The 12,929-nt window shown below is 40.8% G+C and overlaps 1 protein-coding gene across 1 annotated transcript in view; it reads left to right on the top strand.

Moving 5' to 3' along the window:
• PCOLCE2 (procollagen C-endopeptidase enhancer 2) overlaps positions 1-11,122 on the top strand; it is a 34,691-nt gene extending 23,569 nt beyond the window's left edge. The window contains exons 6-9 of the mRNA XM_084847216.1: positions 3,005-3,159; positions 3,904-3,987; positions 5,111-5,278; positions 10,366-11,122. Of these exons, the coding sequence (XP_084703342.1) occupies positions 3,005-3,159; positions 3,904-3,987; positions 5,111-5,278; positions 10,366-10,496 (538 nt within the window). The 3' untranslated portion in view covers positions 10,497-11,122. The remainder of the gene's footprint in view (positions 1-3,004; positions 3,160-3,903; positions 3,988-5,110; positions 5,279-10,365) is intronic.
• The last annotated feature ends 1,807 nt before the right edge of the window (positions 11,123-12,929 follow it).

Below are 12,929 nucleotides of genomic sequence, written 5' to 3'. Positions count from 1 at the left end.
GGGGCAGGCCCCCTCTGCCCCCCTCCCCATTTGTGCACTGATGCACTGCGGGATTGTGCTAGGGATGAATGAGAATTCATTTCAGTTTTTTTAAATCAGGATTTACCTAGTTTGCACCTTCTAGACTGAACACAGACTTGAATGCAATTTCTGACATTGCAGTGTCATTCGTGGACCAAAAAAGTGCACTTTACAGCATGCGTACATTTCACAAATGTGCAGGAAAAAATGCATACTTTTGAAAAATGCATACAAATATTCTCTAATCAATGGGAGAAGAATAGTACATTTCAAAGATACGCACAATTGATGGGTGCATTTGGAAAAATACACATGAAAATACGCATAGATTTTTGTGTGAAAAGAAAAAAAACAAAGCTCACAGTCTGATACGGACTTGAGTCAGAACAAGCTTGGAGATGTAATTCAAAGAACTTTGGTGAGCTTGAGTTTTGCTGACTCACACATCCCTAGATTATGCACACAGAACCAACTGTTTGCCAGTGCAGACTTCTTACCATACGGCACTAGGAGCTTGCTAGATTGAGTCAGTAGAGTTTATAATTTTTGTTAGTGGTGGGGGGTGGGGTGGGGAGCTTCCCCAGAATATACCACTTCTTCAGATAAGGATCCTGCCTCTATTAGTGCTATGCAAAGGGCCGGATACTAAGGCTCCATGTATGTACAAATGCACCATGGTGGACGAGTGTACATCTTTAGTGCTTTCATTTGGCGTTCAAAGGATGTGTGTATATGTGGAGCTATGCTGTGCAGCTATACTCTGTGAATTTCCAGGTGCTGTGCTGCATGCCAGGCTGCAGCACAGTAGCCCAGGAACTTCCACAAGTTCTAACAAGCCATCCACTCTCTCAAAACGCCTCTGAGTTTTAGCAACTCACATGTTTCTTGCATCAAGAGCACAAGTAAAGCCCACTTGGCAGGGTGGTTGAGTCACTGAATGCTACTAGCAGCATGCTCCGCCCTCACAGAAATTGCAAAGTGGGTTTTGAGGAGGTAGGAAGTACATGGAGACAGTCTGATAGAAATAGAGGAAGAAACTGTTTGCAGTTTAGCATGGTATGACAAAATGCCTGGAATCTGAAATGGGAGAAGGTGACAAAAGATAGTTACAAGTGAGTGAAGGGAGTGAGAAAGGATAACAAGAAAGGATAACAAGGAAGGATCAGGGACTTCAAGAACTTTAAAAGTAGGGCTGAAACAGTTAGTCAATCAGTTCAGTTAAAAAAACTTTTGATTAACTAAAATGAGTAACATATTTAAATGTTAATTATTTGTTATACTAGTACTTATAAAAACCACAGATGGCAGGCACTGTCTTAGAAAATACATTGTGCTTTCTCACACAGGAAGGAACACCTCTTCTGAGATAGCACCTCCTGCAACATGTTTTTTTTAAATTATTACTTGCAGTTATAACAAACAAAAAGAGAAAGGGATAAAAACAAACAAGAACATAACCAAAAAAATCATTATTTAGTCACAATAATCAATCACAACAACTTTAATAAAAAGGAAAGAAAAAGAAGATTCAACAATTTGATTTCATATATATCTTAGAGGTAATGTGACTTGAATGGTTAATGTGCATAACAACCAGCCATTGTGCTCATACACCACGTTTTATGGAAAATGTGCATATAATCTGGTGATGATGAGATAATTGTTCACATTCTCTGGCCATTATACATAATTTCCAGCAGGCCGTGGGGAATGCATATCTCTACTGCATTTTGTACATTTTCTGGCCATTGTGTCTGCAAGTGATCTTAGAGAATGTTTATAAATACCGATTACTTGTAAGATTATCCTGAAGGATTAATTCTACACGCTGGTGCCATTTGGCTCTAAACACACTCAGACTGAAAATAAAGTTGATTTCTGGGATTATAGAAAACAAGGCTCAAATAGAGTTCTCTCAGTAGGTCCGATGGTCAGCTGGTTTCTCTCTTCTTCTGCCCTCAGTTTATGGCCTGGTCTACCCATGCAGCAGAATGAGGTGGTAGAGTGCAGAAGTGGTAGAATGGCCTGTGCTTTTATCAAAAGTATGATGGGACCTAGAGACTGCCCCACCTCCAACCCCCACTGCCCCTTTCCCCAAAATTCTTTGGCAGCCGTGGTGAGGAACACTTGCAATAGGGCCTCCACAAGGCCCTGGACTCTGCTGTTAGGGCTGCCAGAAATCATGGCAAATTGTCTCTTATGTTCCTATTGGAGGCATTAGGAATCATGGGAGCTACATTTTCTATGATGCCTGACATGTAAGATGCTGCAAATTATGCAGCATGGTGTAGGTGAAGGGCCTAATGGAGGACCAGCCACAAGCTGTTCACATGCTGCTGTAGTTTTTGTAAGAAAGGGAAGGGGACATTGCAAGCCAGGCCATAGCCCTTGTGGAATCAGGGCTGTTAGAACTGGGCTGGGGTGTCCAACATCTGTGATTTTTAATTTCTCAAATCCCCAGTTATTAGTTTTGTCTTAATCACTAATGCAAATTTATAAAGATGTGACCTGATGACGTTCGCCCAGTGGAGTATTTCTAAATTAAATCTGAAGTCTGTTGGACTTTCTCCTATCTATAAAGCTAAAGTGGTACATAAAATGTTTTCAATTTTGTAGATTTAGTTTAAGACAAAATTACACAGATCAATAAGTAGACCAGTGCATGTGTGTTATGCAATGGTCCATTTTAGATCTACTTGTTTTCTCTTAACCTATTTGAATGTTACTATACTCCTGAGAGCCTAAGTAAATATTTGCGTGGAGAAAGATTTTTTCAGGAGTTATGAAGCTTGCTTCATTCTGAAAATTAATCCAAGTACATACTCGGTAACAGGGATCTGTATGTTCCATATGGAAAAATTTCACATTAACGAAGGAAGATCTAAACTTCCATTCAATATTACTCAAAACATTTACATATATGTTATGTTTCTATACTATGTTGTGTTACAAAATCAGTTGGTTGTACATTATTGTCTTTCAGGCCTATTACATCTGAGAGGAATGAGTTGCTTGTTCAGTTCTTATCTGATTTAAGTTTAACTGCAGATGGCTTTATTGGACACTACAAATTCAGACCAAAAAGATTACCCACAACCACATCACCAACCACTGCTAGAACTCTCCCTGCGACCACAAGTGAGTATGAAGTTCTCATTTAAATGGTACCGAAGAAAAAAGAGCTTCAGCGTAAACTTTGGTACCATTTTCTTCTCTACTGTAATCTTATTGTAATTAAGAGGCTGGAAAAAAGGATTGTTTGGATTAAATATTAGTGGCAGGATCTCCTAGCCTGCATATTCATGTACAGGGTGATATCAGATTAGACTGGAATAATACGATCTTGTGAACCCTACACAGTCTTACATGCAAAATGTTGTGTATAGATTTTCAGAAACAAAATGGGCTTTTGTCTTACGCTGTCTTATGATATAGTTATGAAGCAGTTCTGGAAGCTTGGCAAGACTGCTGGCCCTTTTTATACAAAAACCTGTCCCCTTCTTGTTCCTGATGACAGCCATGAGAAGCTCCTAGATTCACTGTTGTCTCTGGAACTTCAGATTTGCTTAAGTTAACTTTTGCTGCAGTGCTTACTTTCAGAGTTGGATCTTGAGAGTCATCTATGCCTCCATGACCTCGAGGCTTGATCTTTGCCACATATAGCATGACTCTTTTAGAGCTACATCTGGTTCAGAGTGTGACAAACTAACAAGAATACATTCTGTCAACAGAACATGAGTTTCTCTGAAGTGTGGTTTTTCTGGACTGCTTTGGGTTTTTACTTTGGAATACCAGTTCTCTCTATATATTGGGGGTAAAAACAGGCACACAGAAAATGAAAGTCCTTTTTAGCTGACTTCACTAACTCTATCTATGGAACAGCTTTGAAGCCTACAGTTGCCCTGTGCCAGCAAAAATGCAGAAGGAGTGGAACTCTTGAGAGTAATTACTGTTCAAGTAACTTTGGTAAGAGCAACAAAGTATTTTTTTCTTCAACCAGTGACTTAGGGATGTATGTTTAGTTTCAGGGGAGGGTCAGGGCATTTATTTGTAAGCTACCATTAGTGCACAAGGAAATTCTTTCAGATCATGCTACCTGCATCTCTTATACTGGTGTCTATGACTCAGTTATATTCATTGAGATGTTTTGAAGAGAAGACAGTATGAATGTGTGTCAGAAAAAAAGTTTTCCAGTCTAAACACAAATGACCAAACAGAAGGAGAACTGTTGCTCCATGAAAGTGTTGATTCAGTGACGATGCTGGCATGTTGTCTTCTTGGAACAGCCTGTATTTCTTATTCACAGTGATAAGTTTGTTGTATGTACAGCTTCACTCCTAATTCTATAATACCTCTTTTCTCTCAAATGTAGAAGTTGCTCATTATGGCAGTTTAAAGGCATATATTCTCTCTTTGCCTATTCAAATATAAATATCTGCACTTTATAAGTGGTGTCTCAGTGTGACATCGGTTACAATGATAGAGGAACTATCAGTTACAATAAGTACTTACTTGGGGCCAAGTATGTTCCACTATTTTCAGTGTGTAGCTGAGGTTTGTCTTTTTACTCTTCTGTCTGTATGCGTAGCCTCAAATTAGATTGGGACCATGGCAGTCTGACCTTTCCCACCGGAGGGGGGCGGGGAGTCTCCATTGGAGTCAACCTTTTCAGCCCTGAGGCTGAAATTACACTTAAGACACACACATTCTTTCTTTCTCCCTCCCTCCCTCCCTCTCTCTCTCTGTCACACACACACTTATCCCCCCTGCCCTACCCAGGCACACACTCTTAACCCTGTCCCCAGACAGAGCTTTCACTTGGTAGCGTTAGGGAAAGTATCCCCTTATCTCTGATCTCTCCAGAGAGACCTGAAGGAAAGGATTCTCTTGCTAGCGTGCTAGTTAGTGCTTCATAGTGAAACTTTGGGCAGGATCCCCACGGCTCTGTGGGCCACACTGGAAATGGCTGTGGGCTGTGCACCTGGGTTTAGTGGATGCAGTTTGAGATTTTTAGGTAAAGTAGTCACATTACTGCTTCATTGTGTTCCAGTTGCATTTCAATATATTAATCCTACATCCTTCCTTTTAGTATTAACTGGATCTGTTATCACAACAAACACGAGAGGTGGAAGCTTGCATGCAACAATATCAATTATTAATTTATACAAAGAAGGAAATTTAGCAATCCAGCAAGCAGGCAAAAATATGAGTGCCAAGATTGTTGTTGTCTGTAAACAGTGCCCTCTTATCAGAAGAGGTAAGTAGACACAGCTAAATAGAATTCTGTATTTTGCAAATTACGCCCATTTCCTCATTACTCCTTTCATGTTCATAATTTCCTCAGGAACCTATATTAAGATAGTTCATTTACAGAACAAAATGTGAAAGCAAACTATCAAAAAGTATTATATATTGATGAATAGTTGAGAAAAATCATAGGCCTTATTCTTTTGATTCTAGAATTGCTTATCTGAAACCTCTTCAGTTATTCCAATTTATATACTCCTATAATGAAAATGAATTGAAAAAGAGAATTGGTTAATCTGTTTCTGCTGCCATAAAAATCACCTCTTAGTAGGCTGAGGCATCTATGAAACTAGCAGATACCCACAGCTTTAAAATCTGAAATATGTTAAGGAAGGAAAGAACTTGGATTGCATTTTCCTGCTCAACTTCTAGATTCGCTGTTGTGACTTATTCTGGTTTTGAATAAATCCTAATGAGGTTGTGGACTCTCACTGGCTTTCAGGGTAGTTAAGGGGCTAGGAAAAACTGAACAAACACTGAATAAATGCTACAAATAATTCCCTCTATGTATAATATAAATGCGTCTCAGGACAATATCCAAGTCAACACTAGCAGTAGTGTAAATTACGTTGCACTAGCACAAGCAACCTGTAGCATAATGCTATGCAATGTAATTTATGTTCGTGCTAGTATTGATTTGGATTCTGTCTCAGCTTTCTCCAAACTATCAATGATTATCTGTTCATATTTTAAAACCACAAAGAAATCAAATTACAAATAGAACAGAATGAATACAAGAAAGATAGAACAAACAGTAAAAAAAAAGACTTAACATTTCCTGATGCTTGTGCTGTGGCAGTCAGAAAGCAACTGAGCAGAAAGGCAGGAGCCATCTCCTCTTAAGCATGCAATTGGAGAGGGGGGAAAGATACTTTAGTCTAGCCATAGAATAGCCTTTGCACAGACTCAGAAACCATATTTTGGATTGCACAGAGACCCTGAAGAGGAACAGAGGAGATACCACGTTCAACTGGGAGACTAAATTATATCTCTAGCATACAGAAATTGATATTTGGAGGTGTTGTTGTTGTTCAGTTGTTAAGTCATGTCCGACTCTTCGTGACCCCATGGACCATAGCACGCCAGGCCTTCCTGTCCTGCGCTCTCTCCCGGAGTGTGCTCAAGTTCATATTCATTGCATTGGTGATGCTATCAAGCCATCTCATCCTCTGCTCTCCCTTCTCCTTTTGCCTTCAATCTTTCCCAGCATCAGGGTCTTTTCCAGTGACTTTTCTCTTCGCATTAGGTGGCCAAAATATTTGAGCTTCAGCTTCAGTATCTGTCCTTCCAATGAGCACTCAGGGTTGATTTCCTTTAGGATTGACTGATTTGACCTCCTTGCAGTCCAGGGGACTCGTAAGAGTCTTCTCCAGCACCACAGTTGGAAAGCATCAATTCTTCGGCGCTCAGCCTTCTTTATAGTCCAGCTCTCACAGCCATACATTATTACTGGGAAAACCATAGCTTTGATTATACGAACATTTGTCGGCAAGGTGATGTCTCTGCTTCTTACTATGCTGTCTAGGTGTGCCATAGCTTTCCTCCCAAGGAGCAAGTGTCTTTTAATTTCATGGCTACAGTCACCGTCTGTGGTGATCTTGGACTCCAAGAAAGTAAAATCTGTCACTGCTTCCATTTCTTCCCCTTCTATATGCCAGGAAGTGAGGGGGCCAGATGCCATGATCTTCGTTTTTTAAATGTTGAGTTTCAAACCAGCTTTTGCACTCTCCACTTTCACCCTCAACAAGAGGCTCTTTAGATCCTCTTTGCTTTCTGCCATTAGGGTGGTATCGTCTGCGTGTCTGAGGGTGTTGATAATTCTCCCAGCAATCTTAATTCCGACCTTTGATTCATCCAACCCGGCGTTTCTCATGATGTACTTTGCATATAAATTAAATAAGCAGGGTGACAATATGCAGCCTTGTTATACTCCTTTCCCAATTTTGAACTAATCGGTTGTTCCACGTCCGGTTCTTACTGTTGCTTCTTGACCCTCGTACAGGTTTCTCAGGAGGCAGGTAAGGTGGTCTGGTCCTCCCATCTCTTTCTGAATTTGCCACAGTTTGTTGTGATCCACACAATCAAAGGCTTTAGCATAGTCAATGAAGCAGAAATAGATGTTTTTCTGGAATTCTCTTGCTTTCTCCATGATCCAGCGAATGTTGGCGATTTGATCTCTAGTTCCTCTGCCTCTTCAAAACCCCGCTTGTACTTCCGGTAGTTCTCGGTTCACATACTGCTGAAGCCTAGCTTGTAGGATTTTGAGCATAACCTTGCTGACATGTGAAATGAGCGCAATGGTGCGGTAGTTTGAACACTCTTTGGCATTGCCCTTCTTTGGAATTGGAATGTAAACTGACCTTTTCCAGTCTTGTGGCCACTGTTGAGTGTTCCAAATGTGTTGGCATATTGAGTGCAGCACTTTAACAGCATCATCTTTTAGGATCTTAATTAGCTTAGCTGGAATACTGTCATCTCCGCTAGCTTTGTTGTTACTAATGCTTCCTAAGGCCCACTTGACTTCACTCTCTAGGATGTCCAGCTCAAGTTCAGTGACATGGCTATCCGGTACATAAAGATCTTTCCTGTATAGTTCTTCTGTGTATTCTTGCCACCTCTTCTTAATCTCATCTGCTTCTGTTAGGTCCCTGCCTTCTTTGTCCTTTATCATGCCCGTCTTTACACAAAACGTTCCCTTGATATCGCCGATTTTCTTGAAGAGATCTCTAGTCTTTTCCATTCTGTTGTTTTCCTCGATTTCTTTGCACTGTACATTTAAGAAGACCTTCTTGTCTTTCCTTGCTGTTCTCTGGAACTCTGCATTCAGTTGGGTATATCTTCCCCTTTCTCCCTTCCTTTTCACTTCCCTTCTTTCTTCAGCTACTTGTAAAGCCTCATCAGACAGCCACTTTGCTTTCTTGCATTTCTTTTTCTTTGGGATGGATTGAGTTGCTGCCTCCTGAACAATGTTACGGACCTCCGTCCATAGTTCCTCAGGCGCTCTATCAGGTCTAATTCGTTAAATCTATTCCTCACCTCCACTGTATATTCATAAGGTATATGATTTAGGTCATACCTGAATGGTTTAGCGGTTTTCCCTACGTTCTTCAATTTAAGCCGAAATTTTGCAAGAAGCAGCTCATGATCTGAGCCCCAGTCAGCTCCAGGTCTTGTTTTTACTGACTGTATAGAGCTTCTCGATCTTTGGCTGCAAAGGACATAATCAATCTGATTTCGATATTGACCATCTGGTGATGTCCATGTGTAGAGTCTCCTCTTGTGCTGTTGGAAAAGAGTGTTTGCTATGATCAGCGTGTTCTCTTGGCAAAACTCTGTTAGCCTTTGTCCTGCTTCATTTTATACACCAAGGCCATGCTTGCCTGTTATCCCGGTGATTTCTGGACTTCCTACTTTAGCATTCCAATCCCCTATGATGAAGGGGACATCTTTTTTTGGTGTTAGTTCTGGAAGGTGTTGTAGGTCTTCATAGAACCGATCAACCTCAGCTTCTTCGGCCTCAGTGGTTGGGGCATAGACTTGAATTACTGTGGTGCTGAATGGTTTGCCTTGGATTCATACTGAGATCATTCTATCGTTTTTGAGATTGTACCCCAGTACTGCTTTTCCCACCCTTTTGTTGACTATGAGTGCTACTCCATTTCTTCTAAGGGATTCTTGCCCACAGTAGTAGATATAATGGTCACCTGAATTAAATCCGCCCATGCCTCTCCATTTTAGTTCGCTGATTCCCGAGATGTCGATGTTCAATCATGCCATCTCATGTTTGACCACCTCCAGCTTAACCTTGAGTCATTGATCTTACATTCCAGGTTCCTAAACAATATTGTTCTTTACAGCATCGGACTTTCTTTTCACCACCAGACACATCCACAGCTGAGTGTCCTTTCGGCTTTGGCCCAGCCGCTTCACTCTTTCTGATGCTACTTGGAAATTCCCTCTGCTCTTCCCCAGTAGTATATTGGACAACTTCCGACCTGAGGGGCTCATCTTCTGGCGTCATATCTTTTAGCCTTGTGATACGTTCCATGAGGTTTTCTTGGCAAGAATACTGGAGCGGGTTGCCATTTCCTTCTCCAGTGGACCACATTTTGTCAGAACTCTCCACCATGACCTGTCCGTCTTGGGTGGCCCTGCACAGTATAGCTTATGGCTTCATTGAGTTACGCAAGCCCCTTCGCCACAACAAGGCAGTGATCCATGAAGGGGTATTTGGAGGTAATGAGGTGCTATTTTGCCAAAATTACACCCACAGTTTTATTCAACTCTTGTAGATCACAAGCTGAATATGAGCCAACAATGTGATGTGGCTGCAAAAAAAGGCAAATGCTGTTTGGGGCTGCATTAATAGAAGCATAGCTTCCAAATCCCAGGAAGTACTAGTTCCCCTCTACTCAGCACTGGTTAGGTCTCAGCTTGAGTACTGTGTCCAGTTCTGGGCACCACACTTTAAGAAGGATGCAGACAAACTGGAGAGGGTTCAGAGGAGGGCAACAAAGATGATCAGGGGACTGGAAACAAAGCCCTCTGAAGAGAGACTGAAAGAACTGGGTATGTTTAGCCTTGAGAAGACTGAGAGGAGATATGATTGTGCTCTTCAAGTACTTGAAAGGTTGTCACAGAGAGGAAGGCCAGGATCTCTTCTCCATCATCCCAGAGTGCAGGACACGGAATAATGGGCTCAAGTGACAGGAAGCCAGATTCTGGCTGAACATCAGGAAAAACGTTCTGACTGTTAGAGCAATACAACAATGGAACCAATGACCTAGGCAGGTAGTGGGCTCTCCCACACTGGAGGCATTCAAGATGAGGCTGGACAGCCAACTGTCGGGGATGCTGTGACTTGGATTCCTGAATTGAGCAGGGGGTTTGACTTGATGGTCTTATAGGCCCCTTCCAACCCTCCTATTCTATGATTCTACATTATAAAGACAATCTGCAAAAATAACTCTGTTTTCCAAGATATAACAGCAGAAATTATGTCTTACCATTTGTTGTCTTTCTCCCCTCTCTCAACAGGTCTAAATTATGTAATCATGGGCCAGGTAGAAGAAGATGGCAGAGGTAAAATCCTGCCCAGCAGCTTTACTATGAGTTTCAAGACTAAGAACCAAAAGGTCCTGAATGTTTTGAAAAACAAACAATGTTGAAATGAGAATTTTTGTAGGTGGACCCCATCATCTATCCTCTAAAATCTCTTTATACAAAATTGGGGAAATTGTCCTTTGTGAGTTGGTCGTTCAACTATGTAATTCCTATTGACTCATGGTGCAAAAAACACACACACCTTGAATTCTATATTTCGAAACTTTCTGCAGCGCCAATCAGCCTGAAACATACAAAGGGTTAGATCAAGGATCTGCCCTGTTGATAGAAGGGCTCCTCTCCTGGAACGCCTTTGCCCAATTTTGGGAGATCCCCCACACCACAGCTCACCCGATTCAGTAGGGTCTCACCCTCTTGTGCAGAATTTTCAGGAAGCTGCAAAGGCTGCCATGGGGAGGAGCAGGTGGGAAAGTCTGCTTCTGCCAGTCCAGTTGTAAGCACCTAAATCTGGATCCAACCCAATATTTCCACTACACTGAATCTCTTAATTTATACTTGTCTTAGAAGGATTTTTTAAATGACTGATGTGGTGATACAAGTGCAATATTTATAGTAATTCATTTTAAGCTTTCCTGTTAAATTACGTCATCATCTACATGTAATAAAACCTTTTAAAAACTCATGATGTACTGAATTATTAAGTAGCAATAATAAATAGGCATTAAGAGACAAAAACTCAACTCTATCTGCATATCGTTTCAGCTCTTAGGGTTAACAGTATTCCTTTTCCTGTGGTCTGCTTATTATTCTCACCATACTACCACTATAATGTGATGAGGAACAATTCTGATACCACTGCATATTTTAATAGAATTGTCCAACACATGCAGACATACATAGTTACTACTTTTTCCAGTCAGTCCCAACATGGTTGCCACTTATGAACACTAATTTTGGGAATCACAGAAAGGTCGATTTTTTATCCTTGCACTGCTTTCACCTCTCCTTTGAGCCCACATTTCTTATGTTTTCATTCAGTTGTTCAGAGTCAAATCTAATTTAAGCATTGGGCATTGGATGTTACTAGGTTGTACTAGGGCTGGGACCTTCTGTAGTCACAGCAGTCGCAATCAGTGAGAGTTACAAATACGTTTTGGACTTTGGTCAGGTTGGACTTCTAATGGTCTCTAGTCAATGGCCATGTTCACAGGTAACAGCAGCTGATCATGAGTAAATTAATTATTTGCAGGTTAATCAACCCAAAGTTAACCTAAGAACTAATCATAGGTTAATTTTGGATTGTTTAATCCATGAACCCATAGTGTTCAGGTTTGCACATCACACAACAATCTATGATTGCTGGTTGATTATGCAAAGCAGAAGTAGCCTGCATGCATTCCAGCAAATCGTAGGTTAAGCAACCCACCATTTGCCACCATTACATGCAAACTGAGTCAATGCCCAGCCATGCACGACCTTCACTTGTGACTGCTGTGAGGAAGGGCTAATGAAGATTTTTCATTCCCTATTTGTAAATAAGAGCGGTCAGATGTCATAGAACTGTTGTAAAGATAAATGTGATAAAATAATGGCAAAATTAAAGAAATAAGAGGAGATTGGTACAGTAGCTAGAGCATTGGGATTGGGTATGAGCATTCTAGATTCAAATATTGGGAGAATAAGCTCATACTGTGGAACCTTGGACAAGTCACTATCACACTTCAATAAGCCGTTGAGAGAATAAAATCCTGCTCTGAGATCCCTGAACGAAGGCAAGATGCAAATGAAATCAATATTGCCTGAGCCGTAGAGTTAGAACAAGCAACTATGTTTAAAAATTAATAAGTTACAGAAGCATTTATTCAGAAATACACAAAATGCACTTACTTAAACAAAAAAGTTTGAAAGGATAAGCCTGGTCAAAGCCATCAGCTGGCTCATAAGTAGAGCGCCGTCAAGCCTTACTGGATTCTGCATTCTATATAAAGACATCCTGATTCTTGCAGCAAAACACATTCTAATGGGGCTTCCTACGGAGTTCTTTCTCTTGTTTTAATTTGTTTCAGTTTTGTGCCCTTGTGGAATGATATTGACAAGGAAATGTGTGGGTTTTTTAAAAAACTTAGAAGAAAATATGGAGTATTAAGGCTATTGGGATCAGAGCAGATGATTTGCAACTACTGTTTGAAATTGTTACGAAGTATCACAGATAAACACTCTTGGAGCATCTCTACATCAGCCTAAAATCCCACATTTAAAATGGGGCTTTCTGGTTTTGTTTTACATGCAGGATCACGACGGGTTCCTTCGCTCCACCTTTCCCCCCATCTAAGTCTTCTATGTTTTATTGGTCTAGCATCTCTTATTGCGAGTTTTTCTCTTTTCACAAGGGAACTCAAGTGGAACTAGCACTGTAATTTGATAGCTCATTATCTCCGATCTTTTTACAAATGGAAAAAAGTGCGGGAGATGCCATGGAAGTTGACGATGTCATCTTAGGAACCCGGAAACTTCCATGGGTAACCAATCTTAATAGC

Source organism: Heloderma suspectum, chromosome 3, assembly GCF_057233095.1.
Source record: "Heloderma suspectum isolate Gila_16-S chromosome 3, 16-S_ref, whole genome shotgun sequence".
Classification (NCBI taxonomy): Eukaryota; Metazoa; Chordata; class Lepidosauria; order Squamata; family Helodermatidae; genus Heloderma; species Heloderma suspectum.
Note: the sequence above shows the minus strand (reverse complement) of the source record. Positions and strands in the feature narration are given on the sequence as shown.